Source organism: Aquarana catesbeiana, linkage group LG05 (genome assembly GCF_042186555.1).
Source record: "Aquarana catesbeiana isolate 2022-GZ linkage group LG05, ASM4218655v1, whole genome shotgun sequence".
Classification (NCBI taxonomy): Eukaryota; Metazoa; Chordata; class Amphibia; order Anura; family Ranidae; genus Aquarana; species Aquarana catesbeiana.
This window is the reverse complement of record NC_133328.1, coordinates 246677111-246696323: the sequence shown is the minus strand read 5'-3', so window position 1 is coordinate 246696323 and position 19213 is coordinate 246677111. Positions and strand designations below refer to the sequence as shown.

The window sequence follows — 19213 nt, the reverse complement described above, 5'->3', positions numbered from 1 at the left end:
AAACCAGCCATTTGCATTTTTTTTGTATAAAGTCTTCCTTTAAAACTAGGAGCTTAACCACTTCAGCCCCGGAAGGATTTACCCCCTTCCTGACCAGAGCACTTTTTACAATTTGGCACTGCGTTGCTTTAACTGCTAATTGCGCGGTCATGCAATGCTGTACCCAAACGAAATTTGCATCCTTTTCTTCCCACAAATAGAGCTATCTTTTGATGGTATTTGATCACCTCTGCCGTTTTTATTTTTTGCGCTATACACGGAAAAAGACCGAAAATTTTGAAAAAAAATGATATTTTCTACTTTTTGTTCTAAAAAAAAATCCAATAAACTCAATTTTAGTCATACATTTAGGCCAAAATGTATTCGGCCACATGTCTTTGGTAAAAAAAATGTCAATAAGTGTATATTTATTGGTTTGCGCAAAAGTTATAGCGCCTACAAACTATGGTACATTTTCTGGAAATTACACAGCCTTTAATTTATGACTGCCTATGTCGTTTCTTGAGGTGCTAAAATGGCAGGGCAGTACAAAACCCCCACAAATGACCCCATTTTGGAAAGTAGACACCCCAAGGAAATTGCTGAGAGGCATGTTGAGCCCATTGAATATTCATTTTTTTTGTCCCAAGTGATTGAATAATGACAAAAAAAAAATTACAAAAAGTTGTCACTAAATGATATATTGCTCACACAGGCCATGGGCATATGTGGAATTGCACCCCAAAATACATTTAGCTGCTTCTCCTGAGTATGGGGATACCACATGTGTGGGACTTTTTAGGAGCCTAGCCGCGTACGGGGCCCCGAAAACCAATCACCGCCTTCAGGATTTCTAAGGGTGTAAATTTTTGATTTCACTCTTCACTGCCTATCACAGTTTCGGAGGCCATGGAATGCCCAGGTGGCACAAACCCCCCCCCCCAAATGACCCCATTTTGAAAAGTAGACACCACAAGCTATTTGCTGAGAGGCATGGTGAGTATTTTGCAGCTCTCATTTGTTTTTGAAAATAAAGAAAGACAAGAAAAAAAATTTTTTTTTTCTTTTTTCAATTTTCAAAACTTTGTGACAAAAAGTGAGGTCTGCAAAATTGCTAGGATTGCTTTTACATGAAAGCCGACCGCTGGCTGAAAAGAATGATACCAAGATGATACCTAAACCTGCAGGCATCATTCTGGTATAACCACTCAAAGTCGTGAATGGCGTACGTGAAGACAAAAAAATGGTTAACAATAAAGCACAGTAAACGGTAAAGTATAAAAAATTGCATACCTGAAAAGCAAACGTGATAAAACATAATAACAATAAAACATTGCAGAATAGAATACAGTAAAAAAGAGCAGAACAATAGAGAGAGAGAGAACAATAAAACGACAACTATTTTTTTTTATTTTATATTTTTGTTTGTGTTTTTATTTTTTTTACACTTTTTTTTGTAACTGTAACTTTTATAACTGTAACCGGTTCCAGATTCGGGTCTCTCAAAATGCGATGGCATCTTGGGAGACCCTTTGAAAGTGCGCCTAGTCTGTGGAATGCTGTACCCTACGCTAATACTCAACTAGTGTATGGTAGCGTTCAAAACATTCACCAATGCAAAGACCAGGATTGTCAGGACAGGAGGGACAATAATAGCGGGTGTCACACCTATATCCGCGCTTGCTGCAGACACAACATCTTTTTTGGGGGGGTTCGTTGGGTAGGGGTACTCCGGAGGACATAAAGAAAATGCCTCTCATGCAGCCGACTGCATTTGGCTGGGGATGTGAATGGGGGAAGTACGGGTGCTGCAGAAGCGGTGGGTTCCCAACTAGGATTGGCGAATGCAGCAGGAAGGGCATTATGGGCACGACGAGCCTGTGTTTGTCTTTTTGATGGCAGCAGGACACTACTTGTGCTTGCCACCTCACCAGCTTGAACTGCACTTATGGGACTCGCCACGTCACCAAGTGTTACTGCAGTGCTGGTTTGACTACGACCGGGGTGTACTAGGGCGCTGGTGCTTGCCAGTTCACCAAAACACTACCAAAAAAAACTGTTAGCGATCGCAGGGATCAGGCCTGACTCCGCGAATGCTGCAGTTATGCGTTTAGTGTTTTGTAAGTGACAGTGATCGATCGATACTGCACTTGGGTGGGCTGGGCCAGGCGGAGGGGCAAAACGCAGGTGCTAGCAGGTATCTGGGCTGATCCCACTAACACTGCGTTTTTGGGAACCCTAAAATGCTGGGGACGCCAGTATAGATCTGATCGGATCAGATATTGATCCGTTCAGATACTATACCACTAAGGGAGGTGTACGGTGCGTGCGTGGGTGTTAGCGGTACTGGCGCTAATCTGATGCTGCCTGGGGCTGGTGCTTGCCAGTTCACCAAAACGCTACCAAGAAAACTGTTAGCGATCGCAGGGATCAGGCCTGTCTCTGCAAACGCTGCAGTTATGCGTTTAGTGTTTTGTAAGTGACAGTGATCGATCGATACTGCACTTGGGTGGGCTGGGCTGGGCCGGGCGGAGGGGAAAAACGCAGGTGCTAGCAGGTATCTGGGCTGATCCCGCTAACACTGCGTTTTTGGGAACCCTAAACTGCTGGGGACGCTAGTATAGATCTGATCGGATCAGATATTGATGCGTTCAGATACTATACCACTAAGGGAGGCGTATGCTGCGTGCTTGAGTGTTAGCGGTACTGGCGCTAATCTGACGCTGCCTGGGGCGACGCATATCACCGCCGGGCGATCAGGGGGCTAAACCTTTTTTCGGTAATAAACGGCGGGTGCCCTGACACTATAAAAAATAAATGAACTAACCAGCGTCACCCGTAACGGTTATACAGTGATCAGTGGTGAAAGGGTTAACTAGGTGGCAATCAAGGGGTTAAAACATTTATTAGGTAGTATATGGGGGTCCCTGACGCTATAAAATGCTGACGGCGAACCTAAATATTTACGTCTTTAACTAGCGTCACCAGCGACACTAATACAGCGATCAGAAAAATGATCGCTTAGCGACACTGGTGACGGGGGGTGATCAAGGGGTTAAAACTTTATTAGGGGGGGTTAGGGGGGTATCCTAGACCTACAGGGGGCTAATACTAACTGCCCTACCACTTCTAACTGTCACAAACTGACACCATGCAGTAATCGGAAAAAAAAAAAAATACTGCTTGGTGTCAGTGGGAGGGGAGGGGATCGGGGGTGTAAAGTGTGCCTGGCATGTTCTACTGTGTGTGTGTGTTGTGCCGGAAACTGCCGAGCCGAGGAGAGATGACATCACATCCTCTGCCTCTGTGTACTACACACAGGCAGGGGATGATTGTCATTGGCTGGGAGCGATCGTGAGGGGGCGGCCACGATCGGATGGCCTCCCCCTCATCTCTAAACGCTCCCAGACCAAAGCCGACCGCCGCTGGCACGGGGGGGGGGTACGTGATTCTGCCTGCCCGTGCCATTCTGCCGACGTATATCGGCGTGAGGCGGTCGCCAAGTGGTTAACAAACACTGCTGATAAAAATTCCCCTCCCCCTCCCCTCTCCTCCTGGAGAGGTGTGGTAACAGCTGACACTTATGTGTAATCAGGCTCTCACCTGAGGCTTAACACAGACGCTCTCAGTTCATATGCTGAAGACAGAAGTCTGTCACACTAGGAGACACAGGGGCACTGGGCATGTAAAGGTGTGTAAACAGGCATTTTCAGCACAGGAAATATTATGCTACTCAGCATCAAAGGCTGATCCTTATGGTGAAATTGTTTTCTTTTGCTAAAACTATTGTTCAGCAAATACCATAATTTGTTAAAGTGCCTCTGCTGTTGTGCTTAGCACATTTGATTTCCAGTGTACCACAAAGGTACCAAGGATTCCACCCCCAGGCGCTGGGAACTCCAGTCATGCCTCCACACTGTCATCCTCTCTGGAGATACCTGACATGGCAAGCCAGGGTGAATCATTGGAAGCAATTGGTGCAGCTGCTTCTCACACTTCAGCCCCTGTGTAAGATTAGCGGCTTTAATCGCATTCTCCATCCAAGAGGATAGGAAGCATGCTAGATCCCCCTCCCCCACCTCAAACCCCTTTTTCCAAGGGAACAGTGGGCACAGGGTGAGGTGTTATCCTCAGGTGATCACGGGGAAAAACAAGCCAAATTTTCTTCTGCAGAGGAAGCAACAGTTGATGAACCTTATGTAACCTCACAATCTGACAGATTGATGGTACAAACTCTTACAGAGATGGTTCATTCCACTTTTTATACTACTCCTAACAGAGTAAGCTGAAAGTCCAGGTCCCTTCTTTGTTTTTTTTTTAAAAAAAAACCTTTTACAGCGCTTATTTATGCTGAATGGGATCATCTGGATAAGCATTTTTTCCCTCCAAAGAGTTTCTCAGTTCTCTATCATGGAGGAAAAATTCACAAAGGTTGGAAAGTACCAGCAGTAGATGCTGCGATTTCCAGCATCAATAAATATGCATAATTGCTTAAGCATCCAACAGATAGGGAGTTGGAATTTTTTTGTTAAAATCCTCCTACCAATGGCGCTATGTTTCGCCATAGATGCCATAAAAGACCCTATCCACCAGGCGTCTCGCCTTGCGCTTGTGCTAAACCACATGCTTAGGACACTGTGGTTAAAAGGGTTGGTCAGCCGAAGCATCTTGCAAAAAAGGGTGTCTGACTAGTTTCCCTTTTCATTGGGGAGGGTTTGGTGAAATACATCCAAATGATTTCTAGCAGTAAAGCTCTTTTATCCAGTAGAAGGTATAAATGTCCTTTTATTTAAAGTGAAGCCACAACAGCTCACAGGTTAAGCACTCTGATGGCCAGTGCAGCCATGGGAGACTTCCTGACAGACATGGGTTCAGATCCACATGTCGGCGTTCACTAGTGAAGGAGCCACTCCTAACAGGTTAACTACTCTGACAGCCAGCGTAGCCATGGGAGGCTTCCTGAAAGACGTGGGACCTCGTCCTCACGTTGGCTCCTTGTGACCTTGGACAAGTCACTTAAACGGATTCCTTCCCCTGCGCAGGGGCAGCTGCCTCTAGGCAGCAGTGACGGCCTTCACCGTCAGTCTCTAGGGCATGATTTCCAAGAAATACTGTTCGGATCTGTGCGACTTCAAGGTAGTCCCTGCACTACTTTGGTACCACTTTGATGCGACTTGAGGTCCATAAACCTCTAGAATACACAGGCATTGTTTCCTGTTGCATCAAAATCGCGCCCCAACGTATTCTCGGCTGCAAAAGATCACGGTAAAATCACGCAACTTTGGGGTTGCAATAGTGGAAACTGAGCCTGAGAGGAGAAAATATTCAGCCTCTGTATACATGATTGAAGATGCGTTTTTCCTCCGCCCTGCAGGACCTAGAAGGAAAATTAGCGACTTTAATCGCATCCGCTATCCAAGGATGGGAAGCATGTTAGATCCCCCACTTGAGATCCCTTATCAAGGGAACAGTGGGTAGAGGATGAAGGATTACCCTCAGGTAATCGGGAAGAAAGGCAAACCGAGTACTCCTCTGCAGAGGAGACAACTAGAGTTGAACTTTTTTTTCAGCCTCGCAATCTTAGAAATTGCTGGTACAAACCTCTTTTAGAGATGATTTGTGCCTCTTTCAAGCTACCTCTAGTAGAGTCAGCTGATAGTTCTGTTTTTTCTTAGGTTCCTTGGAACCTTCACTGCCTTTTTTCATGCGTTTCCTGTACATGTACAGAGCCACGCAGAAATTCAACAGATCCATTCTAGATCTAAAAGAATCTAAATCAGTTCCTGAAGATCCGCTCCTTCTATGGAGTCGATCAAGTCAGTAGTTTCTATCCTGCAAGGAGGAAAACTTCTGGCGCCTATCGGCATCACGGATGCATATCTGCATGTCCATATATTTCCCACTCACCAAAGGTTTCTGCGGTTCGAAGTAGAACAGCAGCATTTCAGTTTATAGCCTTGCTCTTCATGCTAGCTACAGCACCTCGAGTGTTCACAAAGGTGCTAGCCCCACCTGTAGCCAGGTCAAGGGCACAAGGCTTAAACAGTCTTGGCATATCTAGACGATCTATTGCTAATAGACCAATCGCTGTTCGGAGTAAGGTGTACGCATTACAACCAGTTACCTGGAAAGGTCTGGGTTGCGTTCTCAACCTAGTAAAGTCTCCATTAAAATCGCTAAAAAAGGGCTGCAGTATTTGGGTCTGATCATAGATACAGCCCAGAAAAAGGGTCATCTTGCCCTGAAAGAGAAAAACAAAAAAATAACACAACTCCATAAAAGAGTTGGTGCGGATGGTCAGGTCAAAAGGAGGTCCCTCCATTCGCCTTTGCATGAGGTTGTTAGAAAGGATGGTGGCTTCATCGAAGCAGTTCCCTTTGCCCAGTTCCATTCGAGAATGTTGCAAAACAGTATTCTTTTTGCTTGGAACAAAATGGTCCAAGCTTTGGACTTGCCAATGCGGCTGTCCCCAAGGCTGTCCCAAAGCCTCAATTGGTGGTTACTAAAGAATGTCCTAAAGGGTAAATCCTTCAGACCACTTATCTGGTAAGTGGTAATGACAGAAGACAACTGTCCAAGGACAGTGTTCAAGTACCGAAAGAGCCTTGCCCAGCAACATCATAGAGATTCGGGCAGTGCGTCTGGCTCTAAAAGCCTGGACTTCCAGGTTAAGGGATTGTCCCAACAGGATCCAATCCGTCAATGCCACGGCTGTGGCCTATATCAATCACCAAAAGGGGCACCAACAATCTCTCAGTGCAGAGAGAAGTGAACCATATTCTAACTTGGGCAGAAAGAAATGTTCCGTGCCCATCAGCAGTCTTCATTCCGGGAATAGAGAATTGGCACGCGCACTACATGTGCCGCCAGCAGATTATTCCCAGGGGAATGGTCTATTCACCCCGACATGTTTTGGGCTGTTTGTCAAGGCTGGGGGACTCCGGATGTAGATCTTCTAGCATCCAGTGCAACATAAAGTTAGTCAACTTTGTCCACAACAAAGGATCCATTCGCATGCAGAACAGATGTGTTGGTGATACTGTGGGATCAGCTTTTACTGATCTATGCATTTCCCCCTATTCAGTTGCTGCCTCGACTTCTTTGCAGGATCAAGCTGGAAAGAAAACCGGTAATTCTGGCAGCACCAGCATGGCCCAGAAGGTCATGATATGCAGAGGTCGTAAAGATGGCAGTGGAGGATCTGTGGTCCCTTTCCACTAAGGCCAGACCTGCGCTCACAGGGGCCGATATTCCATCCTACTTTACGAATGCTAAATTTAACGGCCTGGCTATTGAGACCCACATTCTGAAAAGACGTGGGCTTTCCAGGGCAGTTATTTCTACTTTAATTAATGCTAGGGAGCCAGCTTCTACAGCTATATATTGTAGAGTCTGGAAAGCTTATGTTTCCTGGTGTGAATCCAAGGTAGGCCCATAACCCACCAAGTAATTACTTGATGATTGATAAGGGATCAAATACTTATTTCACTCATTAAAATGCAAATTTTTAACTTAATTTGCAAAATGTATACCTTTTTTGAAATGCGTTTTTCTGGATATTTGTGGTGGTCTGTCTCTCACTGTTAAAATATCCCTACCATTAAAATTATAGACTGATCATTTCTTTGTCAGTTTTCAAACGTACAAAAACAGCAGGGGATCAAATACTTTTTTCCCGTAATGTATGTGGCTTGTCTGTACTGTCTGGCCTGGCTGTGTGTCTTACTTTGAGAAGCTCCAGCAGTCATGTTGTGGCTGGGTGCCAGAGGCCATATTATGTATGGTAAATGTGTGGGTGCTGCCTGACGACATCACACCCTCCACTCTCCTAACAGGAAGGTTTTATACAATGATGGGGAACTAGCACTGCTCAGGCTTACAGTCCATGAGGGATCCAAGATCTGGGGAGTATGTTTGTCACTGCCTACCTCCATGATTTTGGCAGTACCTAACGTCTCACAAATCCCTGTGAGTTCTAAGACTACTACAACCTTTCCAGTACAAATGGTATTTCCAGGCCTCACTTATGAGGGCTGGAAAACTTCTGTTATGCTTTTGGGGTTCAAAACTTATTTTTTGTTATTGACCGGAGACAGCCATGTTTGTAAGAAAAAGCCAGCATGACTAGATGTGAAGTGAGAAGCCACAACAGGGAAATTTTTTTCTAAAGGAATAGAGCTACAGCCCTTGGTGGTTTTGATGACAACACCAAAAGGCTTACGTGTGAAGACACTACCTGCAGGTTGGTGTCTGTCTTACTATAAAATTGGAGCTGCAACCCTCAGATATAGGTGGGTAAAAGTTGATCAAATCCAAGGAGGCAGAAATGTGAACATTTGGCAGCACCATTAGTTCTTATTTTGGAGTAAGCAGCACCTGCAACAAGAGAGTGTTTGGTCCTTTCTAAAGATGAGCTTTGGCATCCACAGAACTCCTCTCTAACCTTAACTCTGAGCTTCCACTTTTTTTTTTTTTTTTTGCTCCAGAGAGCTGTGTGCCAGGTCATTCCCTGCCCCGAAGCTTACTGAAGTACAAAAAAAAAAAAAACAGACATCCAAGTTCAGGTTAGAGATGAATTTGAAGGACACCCAAACTCATTCCCGGCCGTTTCCTTGTAAACCGAAGCTGAAATAAAACAAATTTAAAATATTTGCTTGTTATGAATGTAGGTAGAGTGTCCCAGCTAATCTGTGGTGAAGTGTAGCTCCTAGAGAATTGCAGAAAAGAAAAGATTTATATTTGCAAACATACCTGATTTTTCTAGGTATATAACAGGAGCTAGAGTGTTTATTATTAGTGCACTGATTGTTTTAAAATATGCATTATGCTACAACACTTTTGCAACAACCATAAAAATATTTTTGTTTTACTGTTGTCTTACAGTATGTCAGCCATTTATAATGGTTTTCCAAGCAATGCAGCACATTTACACATCTGGAATTTAGTAAGTATAAATTTACACACACGATTTTTAGTAGTAGTAACTAAGATTATTGATATATTAGTAGTAATATCTATCTGTCTTTGCTCCTGGCTATTTTGGTGACATTCATTTCTTTATTGTACATCACGGGACACAGAGCCATAGTAGTTACTATGTGGGTTATAGGCCACCTTCAGGTGATGGACACTTGCACACCCTAAGACAGGAAGTCCACTCCCTGTATAACCCCTCTCACTACGGGGAGCACCTCAGTTTTTTCGCCAGTGTCTTAGGTGTTGGTCACGAGTGAAGATGTGCTATGCTGAGCTCCACTGGAATATTCCTTGCTGGGGCAGGCTATGCGGCCAGATCCATTCAAAGTGTCTTTTTAGGCCGAATTGAATAGTACCTGGGCCTCGTGGTAGAAGAAACGAGGTTTATCCCGTAACGCTTCTCTTTGTAGAGAGCTGGGCCCCGAGATCCAGTACTTTGTTTTTTTCAGCCATAAAGTTTTCCTGGTTGGGTGCTTTACGGGTCCAGGAGTGTGGATCCCCCGATAAAAAGGAGGGGCCCCGGTTCCTGAAGGTTTGTTAATGTGAGGGGTGAAGATTGGGTCTGATTGGTTTTACCACAGAATCCCTGCGGCGGGAAAGGTAAGTGGAGATTTCTAAGGAATTCTAAATTCTCTTATGAATTGTCTCCTTTTAAAAGTAAATGTTGTCATGCCTAAAAGTCACCACTGGGGGCTGTATTGAGCACGTACCTTGTCATGCTTCCAATAGATCACTGTGTCTCAGCAGAAATGGCAGACTTCCCTCCGGCTTGCAGTCCCAGGTAAGACATTGGGGGGGGGGATTTTTTCCAAAAACACCCCCCACCTGGATAGCAGCTCTCCCCTTCTCCCTAGATGAGGGGGGAGCCAGAACGATCGGCGGATGCTGCCCCGTTCCCCACCGCCTCTGTATGGCTGTTTTGTCAGCTCTCCTCCTCGCCACACCCCCACATCCCAATTGGAGGCCCGCGCGGTAAAAAGTTTTTTTTTTTTAAAAGAGGAGGGGGCGCAGTGGGAATATGGAGGGGGCGTGGCTTAGCGCGACATTGGCGTGCTGCAGCGACCAGCGTGGGAGTACACTTAAAAAGCTTCATTGTGCTGACTGCAAGCTGTTGAAGGGACACAAGAGCAAAAAGGGGGCATGTAAGTGGTGACACAGGTATTCCCTTGGCACATTTACAAAAAAGCACTAGGCTGAGTATTAATAGCAGCTGCAGTTGCTGGACTATTTGCTCAAGCAGTGGGTGCAGTTTTCTTCTGGTAGTACCTCTGCATTTGTGCATCGGGCTATGGTCAGAAGGGGAGGTATAATCACCCCAAAAAAGGGCTCAAAAGGGACTCCCTCAAGCTCTAAAAAGCCTAAACTCATCTGTACAATGGCATCCTCCCCTGAGAGATCTGAGATGGCTGGTCAGAGTGAGCCATCAGGGCTGGCAAATGTTGCAACTGTTTTCAACACTGCAATCCCTGTCAATATTACTGAAGAAGTTTTTTTTTTTCCTCAGCCATGAATAGTTTGGAAGAAAGGTTAGCAACTTTAATCGCATCCCAAGGTGGGACAAAACGCGACAGGTCCCCGTCCATTACCCAGGACCCTCAAACTGAGGAACTAGGGTCGGGAGAAGACAAATTTCTTTCAGGGGAACGTGAAGAGGCTGATGACTCCTCTTCTGAGGGATCAAATGCAGAAGGATCAGCTTCACAATCTGAAAAATTGATGGTGCAATCTCTTACTGAGATGGTCCGTTCCACATTTATGCTACCCTTAACTGAGTCGGTTGATAAGCCCACTTCTTGTTTGAGTTCACTAAAGCCTCCTCAAGCTGTGCATACCTTTCCTGTCCATTCATTGCTGGGAAAAGCTTATGTATTATGAGTGGGATCGCCCAGATATGCATTTTTTTCCTCCTAAAAAGTTTTCAACACTTTATCCTATGGAGGAAAAATTCACTAAGAAGTGGGAGATACCAGCAATTGACGCTGCTATATCCTCTGTGAATAAAAGTTTGACTTGTCCGGTAGGCAATGCTCAAATGCTTAAAGATCCAACAGATAAGTTGGAATTCCTATTAAAAACATTTTTTTCCCTGGCAGGTAAAGTGACTCAGCCTGCGCTGGCAGCAATTGGTGTATGGCAATCCTTGAGAGACCAGTTTAAACAGGTGCTCAAGGTTATTCCTGATCAGCACGCCCAGGATTTAACCGAGCTACCAGGGGTTTTATGTTTTGCAATAGATGCTATGAGAGATTCTATTCTCCAGGCCTCACGCTTGGGCTGGTACATATGCGTAGAATCTTATGGCTGAAGAATTGGTCAGCCGAAGCACCATGCAAAAAGCTCCTGGCTAGTTTTCCTTTTCACTGTGAACGGCTGTTCGGTGATGGTTTGGATAAATACATCCAAAAAGTTTCTAGTGGAAAAAGTACCCTTTTGCCAGTTAGGAGGAGGAGTAAACGTATTTCATTTAAACAAGCTCCTACTCCAGTGCCAGGGGCATCTGCCTCCAGGCAGTCACGACGGCCTCCGCCGTTAAGTTCAAGAGGTAAACCTCAGGATCAACCCCAGGGACAAAAGAAGTCCTGGGGGAGGAAACCTACGAGACAAAACACTAAAGCCTCCTTATGAAGGGACGCCCCCGCTCGCTCGAGTGGGGGGAAGACTTCTGCAGTTCTCAAGGGTCTGGCAGGAAGAGCGTCGAGACATATGGGTGACTTCCTCAATAACTCTAGGGTACAAACTGGAGTTCCGAATGTTCCCGTCTCCTCTTTTCTCAGATAAAACGTTCCCAGGGATCCAAAGAAAAAGAATTCTCTCTTTAAAGCATTGGACCATCTTTTGTCTCAAAAAGTGATCTTAGTGATCCCCAGGGAAGAACAGGGATTGGGGTTTTATTCAAACCTTTTCACGGTACCAAAACCAAATGGAGATGTCAGACCCATTCCAGATCTCAAAGATCTAAACCGGTTTCTGAATGTCTGCTCTTTTCGCATGGAGTCAATCCGATCAGTAGTTTCCATCCTACAAGGGGTAGAACTTCTGGCGTCAATCGACATCAAGGATGCATACCTCCATGTGCCTATTTTCCCCGCTCACCAGAAATATCTACATTTCGAAGTAGAAAATCTTCATTTTCAGTTTGTAGCTCTGCCTTTCGGTCTAGCTACTGCACCTCGAGTGTTTACAAAGGTCCTGGCCTCTCCTCTAGCCAGATTAAGGGCCCAAGGTATAATGATTATAGCTTACCTAGAAGATCTGCCCTTGATAGACCAGTCGGTAGCCCACTTAGACCAAAGTATGATCACCACAGTCAACTACCTGAAATACCTAGGTTGGGTTCTCAACCTAGAGAAATCCTCCTTAAAACCATCAAGGACATTAGAATACTTGGGTCTGATCATAGATACAGCCCAGAAAAGGGTATTCTTGCCCCAGTTGAAGATCAGTACCATAAAGGAACTCATTCAGGTGGTCAAGGCAAAGAAGAATCCTTCTATTCGACTTTGCATGAGGTTATTGGGAAAGATGGTGGCTTCATTCGAGGCCGTTCCTTCTGCTCAGTTTAATTCGAGGCTGCTGCAAAACAGTATCCTATCGGCTTGGAATAAGAAGGTCCAAGCTCTAGATTTCCCAATGTGTCTGTCTCCAAGGGTGCGCTGGAGCCTCAATTGGTGGTTGATAACCAAGAATCTTCAAAAGGGAAAATCCTTCCTACCAGTTACTTGGAAGGTGGTAACAGATGCCAACCTTTCAGGTTGGGGAGCAGTCCTGGAAGAGGCGACTGTCCAAGGGAAATGGTCCAGATCAGAAATGACCTACCCATCAACATTCTGGAGATTCGGGCAGTGCGCTTGGCCCTGAGGGCCTGGACATACAGGTTACGGGATTGTCCTGTCAGAATCCAATCCGACAGTGCCACAGCAGTGGCCTATATTAATCACCAAGGGGGCACGAGAAGTCATGCGGCCCAGAGAGAGGTGAATCATATACTAGCTTGGGCAGAAAACAATGTACCTTGCCTATCGGCAGTCTTCATTTCAGGAATAGAAACTTGGCACGCAGACTACTTGAGTCGCCAGCAGTTGTTCCCGGGAGAATGGTCCCTTCACCCCGATATCTTCCTGACAATATTCCAAAGATGGGGGATCCCGGACGTAGATCTGTTTGCGTCCAGGTTCAACAAAAAGATCGACAACTTTGTGTCAAGAACAAGGGATCTGCTAGCGTGCGGAACTGATGCCTTGGTGTTCCTGTGGAATCAGTTCTCACTGGTTTATGCATTCCCTCCTATTCTGCTGCTTCCATGACTTCTTCACAGGATCAAGCAGGAAGGGAAGTCTGTGATTCTTGTGGCCCAGAAGATCCTGGTATGCAGAGATCATAAGGATGGCGGTAGGGGACCCATGGACCCTACCACCACGTCCAGACCTTCTCTCGCAGGGTCCAGTATTCCATCCTACCTTACAAATGCTAAATTTAACGGTTTGGCTATTGAGACCCACATTCTGAAGAAGCGTGGGCTATCAAGTTCAGTGGTGTCTACCTTGATTAATGCAAGGAAGCCGGCCTCCAGAATCATATATTATAGAGTCTGGAAGGCATATGTCTCCTGGTGTGAATCCAGGGGTTGGCTCCCCAGGAAGAATGTCATAGGTAGAATCATTGACTTTCTGCAGATGGGGTTAGAAATTAAGCTGGCCTTGAGTACTATCAAAGGCCAAGTCTCGACCTTATCGGTTTTATTTCAACGACCACTTGCTTCACATTCTTTGGTCTGTAGCTTTATTCAGGGGGTAATGCGGCTTAATACTCCATTTAGGTCACCCCTGAACTCTTGCGACTTGAATTCAGTTCTGTCGACATTGCAAAAACAGCCTTTTGAGCCGATACGGCATATTCCCTTGGTTCTTTTGACAAGGAAACTAATTTTTCTGGTAGCCATATCTTCTACAAGAAGGGTATCAGTTGGCTGCTCTTTCTTGTAAAGAGCCATATTTAATTATTCACAAGGATAAGGTGGTATTGCGTCCTCATCCTAACTTTCTACCGAAGGTAGTGTCAGGTTTTCATTTAAACCAGGATATTGTTTTACCTTCATTTTTTCCAGAACCCTGTTCTACGGAAGAGAAGTCACTACATTCTCTGGATGTGATGAGAGCAGTCAAGGTCTACTTGAAGGCGACTGCTCAGGTTGGAAAAAACTGATTGTGTTTTTGTTTGTGTTGCCTGAAGGTCCTAAAAAAGGACAGACTGCATCGAAATCTACTATTACTAAATGGATTCGGCAAGTAATTGTTCAAGCTTATGGTTTAAAGAGGAAGATTTCACCCTCTCAAATCAAAGCGCACTCCACTAGGGCTGTTAGTGCTTCATGGACAGTGCATAACCAAGCTTCCATGGCTCAAATCTGCAAGGCCGCAACTTGGTCTTCAGTCCATACACTTACCAGATTCTATCAGGTGGATGTAGGAAGGCGTGAGGATATTGCCTTTGGGCGTAGTGTGCTGCAGGCAGCAGTATAAGTCCTTTGGTCTCATGCTGCCCTACTTTTGTTGTGTCTCCCTCCCCTCAGTTGGCATTGTACTGGGACATCCCACATAGTAACTACTATGGCTCTGTGTCCCGTGATGTACGATAAATTAGGATTTTTATAACAGCTTACCTGTAAAATCTTTTTCTTGAGTACATCACGGGACACAGGTCCCTCCCCTCTTCTAATACACGTATATTGCTTTGCTACAAAACTGAGGTACTCCCAGTAGTGTGAGGTGTTATATAGGGAGTGGATCTCCTGTCTTAGGGTGTGCCAGTGTCCATCACCTGAAGGTGGCCTAAAACCCACATAGTAACTACTATGGCTCTGTGTCCCGTGATATAATCCAAGAAAAGGATTTTACAGGTAAGCTGTTATAAAAATCCTATTTCTTTATCATACATCATGGGACACAGAGCAGCATAGTAATTACTATGTGGGTTATAGGCCACCTTCAGGTGATGGACACTGGCACACCCTAAACAGGAAGTTGCCTCCCTATATAATCCCTCCTCCTACCAGGAGTAACTCAGTTTTTTCGCCAGTGTCTAGGGTGTTGGTCACGAGTGAAGATGTGCTCTGAAAGAGCTCCAAGCTGGAGGGATCCCATGCTGGATTTAAACAGCCTCCATAGATCGGATCCATCCAAAGTGCCATTAAGGCCAAGCTGAATAGTACTTGGGCCTCGCTTAAGAAGAACAAGGTTTTGCCTGTAATGCCTCTCCTTGAGGGTTGGACCCCAGGACCCAAGACTTTTTGGTCATGCTACGTTACCTAAAGTTTACCTGAGGGGTGGTATACAGGTACAAGGCCGTGGACCCCTTATATTAGGGACCCAGTCCTTGAAGATTTGCTAACGCAGTCCGCCGTGATGGGTGAAGTTTGGATCTGTCTGTTACAGCAGTATCCTGCAGTGAGGAAAAGGTAAGGGAAGAAGCCTAGGAACTGTAAAAAGTCCATCTATGCTTTTTTCTTACTTTACATAAAGTAATAATGTTGTCATGCCTAAAGTCTCCACTAGAGGGAGTAATATGGGGCGTGGTGGTGGCAGCGGCAGCGGGTTTTTTATTAGAAAATTTTCTATTCCCCACAGAAGTTTTTTTCACTTCCCGCCGCCCAGCCCTCCCTTGCCTCTCGCTCAAAGAGGGTGTCAGCCGTCCACGCGTGCGCGGACTATGGACAAATTAAAAAAAAAAAAAAAAAAGAGGGAGGATGTTGATTGCCGGGGGCGTGGCTTACGGGAGTGGCTAAGGCACGGCGCTGTGTGCAGGATGTGAGTACATGAGGCACACGGCACAAGCGCTGGGGACAGAGACAGACGCTCACTCTCACAGCTCAACAGCTGCAGCGAACACTGCTGGGGGCACGTAAGGCATGCATGGCATTTCCAGTACAGCAAACAAATTATCAGTGTGGTTAATCCTTACCTGTTTTTTTCTTATCAGGGAGCAGGATGAGACGCCAATCTCTCCACCGTTCTGATAAACAACTAAAGCTGAGCTTTATTGCCAGTATGGCAAAATGCACTATAATGCAGTATTAAATGCATATAAAAAAAGCAGTACAGCGCATAAAAATAAAATATGAAATAAAATAAACAAAGCTAAAAGTCCAATAAGAACAAAATGCAGGCAAAATCCAGTGATTCCTTCAGTGATACTAGTGACATGAGAAAAATGCAGGGTGACTGTGATGACAAACGTGGACCTCCACCTTCGGTGATACTAGCTGCTCACCTCAATAGATGGACCCCTGAATATATAAGTCAGGTCAAAACAGCGGTTCCCTCACAGGGATAATACCAGGAAGAGATGTATGCACGGTAGGCATCAGCAGCAGCAGCTTCAGTAGCCAACACACAGGCAGTGATCACATGTAAAAAATGGAAAGAATCTAGTGCTCTCTGAATAGTACTCAAAAAGATTTATTAAGATAAGCGGAATAACTCACAATAAGATGCACTGTGCCCCAGTGCGTAGGATAAAAGCATGGATGGAGTGGATGTCCCATACAGGATGGATGAGCGGAGCGCGGGTGACGTCACGATCAGGGCATGTACACAATGCCGTACGCGTTACGTCCCTCGAAGTGGGCGGGACTTCCTCAGCGGCAACCAATAAGCTTGAATGTATACTGATCACTATGGTAACCAAAAAGTACTTCAAACCGGAAAGTGACTGTGTCCATAGAATAGCCATGTAGACTATAGATAAAAAGGCTATTAATGAATAGCATATAGTTAATGTACCGAGGCAACATATCTCTAAAGCTTTAAACATATAAAGTAGTGAGACAAAAAATAAATATAAAAATGTGGATAAATGCAAAAACTTAATATAAAAACAACGACGACGTAAGCCCCGCACATCCGCTCATCAACCTGGGTCATCCAATACCATAATAATGGCTACATATAAAAACAACATAATGAACTTGAGATAAAAAAGCATTTAAGATAAAAAAGCAGTTACTAGCGGTCAGAGATGAAGCAGTTAACATCAAACTCGACGTTCAAGCCCCCTGGAACAAGGACCTTAGTTTTGTGAATCCAATGAGATTCTCTACGACTAAGTTGGCGTAAGAAGTTGCCCCCCCTCCAATGTTTATTAACTCTCTCTATACCCCAGAAGCTTAGACTCCTGGGGTTTTGATTGTGTACCAATTTAAAATGCTTTGAAACATTATGTGTTTTTATGCCTTTTTTAATGTTGTTGACATGTTCCCCTAAACGAACATGCAAGGGGCGGGATGTCCTACCAATGTATTGTAAGCCACACTCACACTGTAACATATAGACAACTCCAATAGTGGTGCACGTAATGAGTTGATCTATTTTGTATTCTTTACCTGTGGAGGTGGCTCTAAAACTTTTACGTTTTTTATTGTTGCACTTAGAGTGCCTGCAGGCTGTGCACCGCCCACAGGCGTAAAATCCTGAGAGAAAGGTAAATAATCTACTTTCAGATTGTATGGGGGGATCCACCACACCTGGGGCTAGGCGATCTCGTAAGGATGGGGCTTTTTTGTAAATGAACGAAGGACGAGGTGGCAGCAGGGGACCCAGCACGCAATCTTGTCTAAGAATTGACCAATTCTTCAAAACAAGTTTTTCAAATTGTTTGTGCTGGATGTTGTAATTCAATACCATTTTGAAATTGGAGACATCTGAACTAGTATTTTTGACCCTATCAGAAATCAAGGAGGCTCTATCCATGGCCAGGACCTTCTCAACCTCGCTGTTTAGTGTGTGTATATCATATCCTTTTTCTACAAACCTTGATGAAAGTAAGGCAGATTGGGAGACAAAATCACTATCTCGTGTGCAATTTCGTCTGAGTCTGACAAATTGACCCCTGGGAATGTTACAAAGCCAAGATTTATGATTACAACTCCCCAGGGGAGTGTATGAGTTGCGGTCTGTAGGTTTAAGATAATTACATAATCTAAACCCCTCATTATCTTTCCAGATTTCAAGGTCAAGAAACACTATTTTTTCTTTACTAAAATTCCAGGACAACTGAATGTTCTTAGTATTATTATCAAGTTTCTGGATAAAGGAATCCAAGCTAGGCTGATCCCCATCCCAGATCATGATAAGGTCGTCTATATACCGTTTGTAGCATACGAGCTCCGGGGGGTGATGCTTGAACACTACGTCTTCCTCCCAGTGGGCCATAAAAAGATTGGCCACACTGGGAGCAAAACGAGCGCCCATCGCAACGCCCCTTTTTTGAAGGAAAAATTGGCGATTAAACCAAAAATAATTCTTGGCCAAACAAAAGGCCAGACCTCTCAACAGAAACTTTTTATGTTTCTCAGGGAGGTCAGAAAACACAGATAGGGCCCATTGGACAGAAGATAAAGCGTCCTCATGACCAATTATGGTGTAGAGGGACCCTACATCGGCTGTGATCAATATACTGGAGGGGGAGCAACTAACAGATTCGATGATTTGAATAATGTGTTTTGTGTCCTTAAGGAAGGCCTCCGTTTTGAAAACTAAGGGCTGAAGAAAGTGGTCAATATATTGGCCTAACCTGGAGGATATAGAGTCAATACCATTTACTATGGGCCTCCCAGGGGTGTTGTTAATATCCTTATGAATTTTTGGGAGGCAGTAAATGATAGAGGTTCTACAAAAGAGGGGATCTAAATAGGAAGCCTCCTTCTTATTGAGAACATTCTCCTTTTTTCCTTCCTCTATTAGCCAATGGAGCTCATCCTTGTAGACTAACATAGGGTCCTTGTTCAGAATTTGGTAGGTGTCACGGTCTTCCAATAACCTATTAAGTTCTTCCAAATATTTAGACCCCCTCCTTTATCCGCTGGGCGGATGATGATATCATTCCTTGTTTCCAAGGATTTAATACCTTGCCTAATGGGTAATGGGTCAACAGCCTTTCTAACTCTCATTTTATCCAGATCATTAAATAACATGTTCTTGAATACTTCAAGATACTTGTTATCGGCATTGAGAGGATTGAAAGTCGATTTGTTGCGTAAATTGGAGTGATGACCTCCTGCAATAGTGGCTGGTCTACTAGAATTTGACAAAAAATACTTTTTCATGTTAAGATGTCTGACAAATTTATGTATATTGACATAGGTATCAAATTTGTTCAGGTTTTGAACAGGAGCGAACTTCAGCCCCTTGTCTAGGACTTGAACCTCACTCTCGCTCAAAACGACGCTACTTAAGTTGTATATCCCTGTTCCTAGTGGGGTCTT

The 19213-nt window shown here is 44.6% G+C and overlaps 1 protein-coding gene across 3 annotated transcripts in view; it reads left to right on the top strand.

Moving 5' to 3' along the window:
* Window positions 1-19213, top strand: part of TNS3 (tensin 3) — a 621029-nt gene that overhangs the window by 156966 nt on the left and 444850 nt on the right. For all 3 annotated transcript variants that reach the window (XM_073630678.1, XM_073630677.1, XM_073630679.1), the window contains one exon: window positions 8863-8923. In XM_073630678.1, the coding sequence (XP_073486779.1) occupies window positions 8863-8923 (61 nt within the window). The remainder of the gene's footprint in view (window positions 1-8862; window positions 8924-19213) is intronic.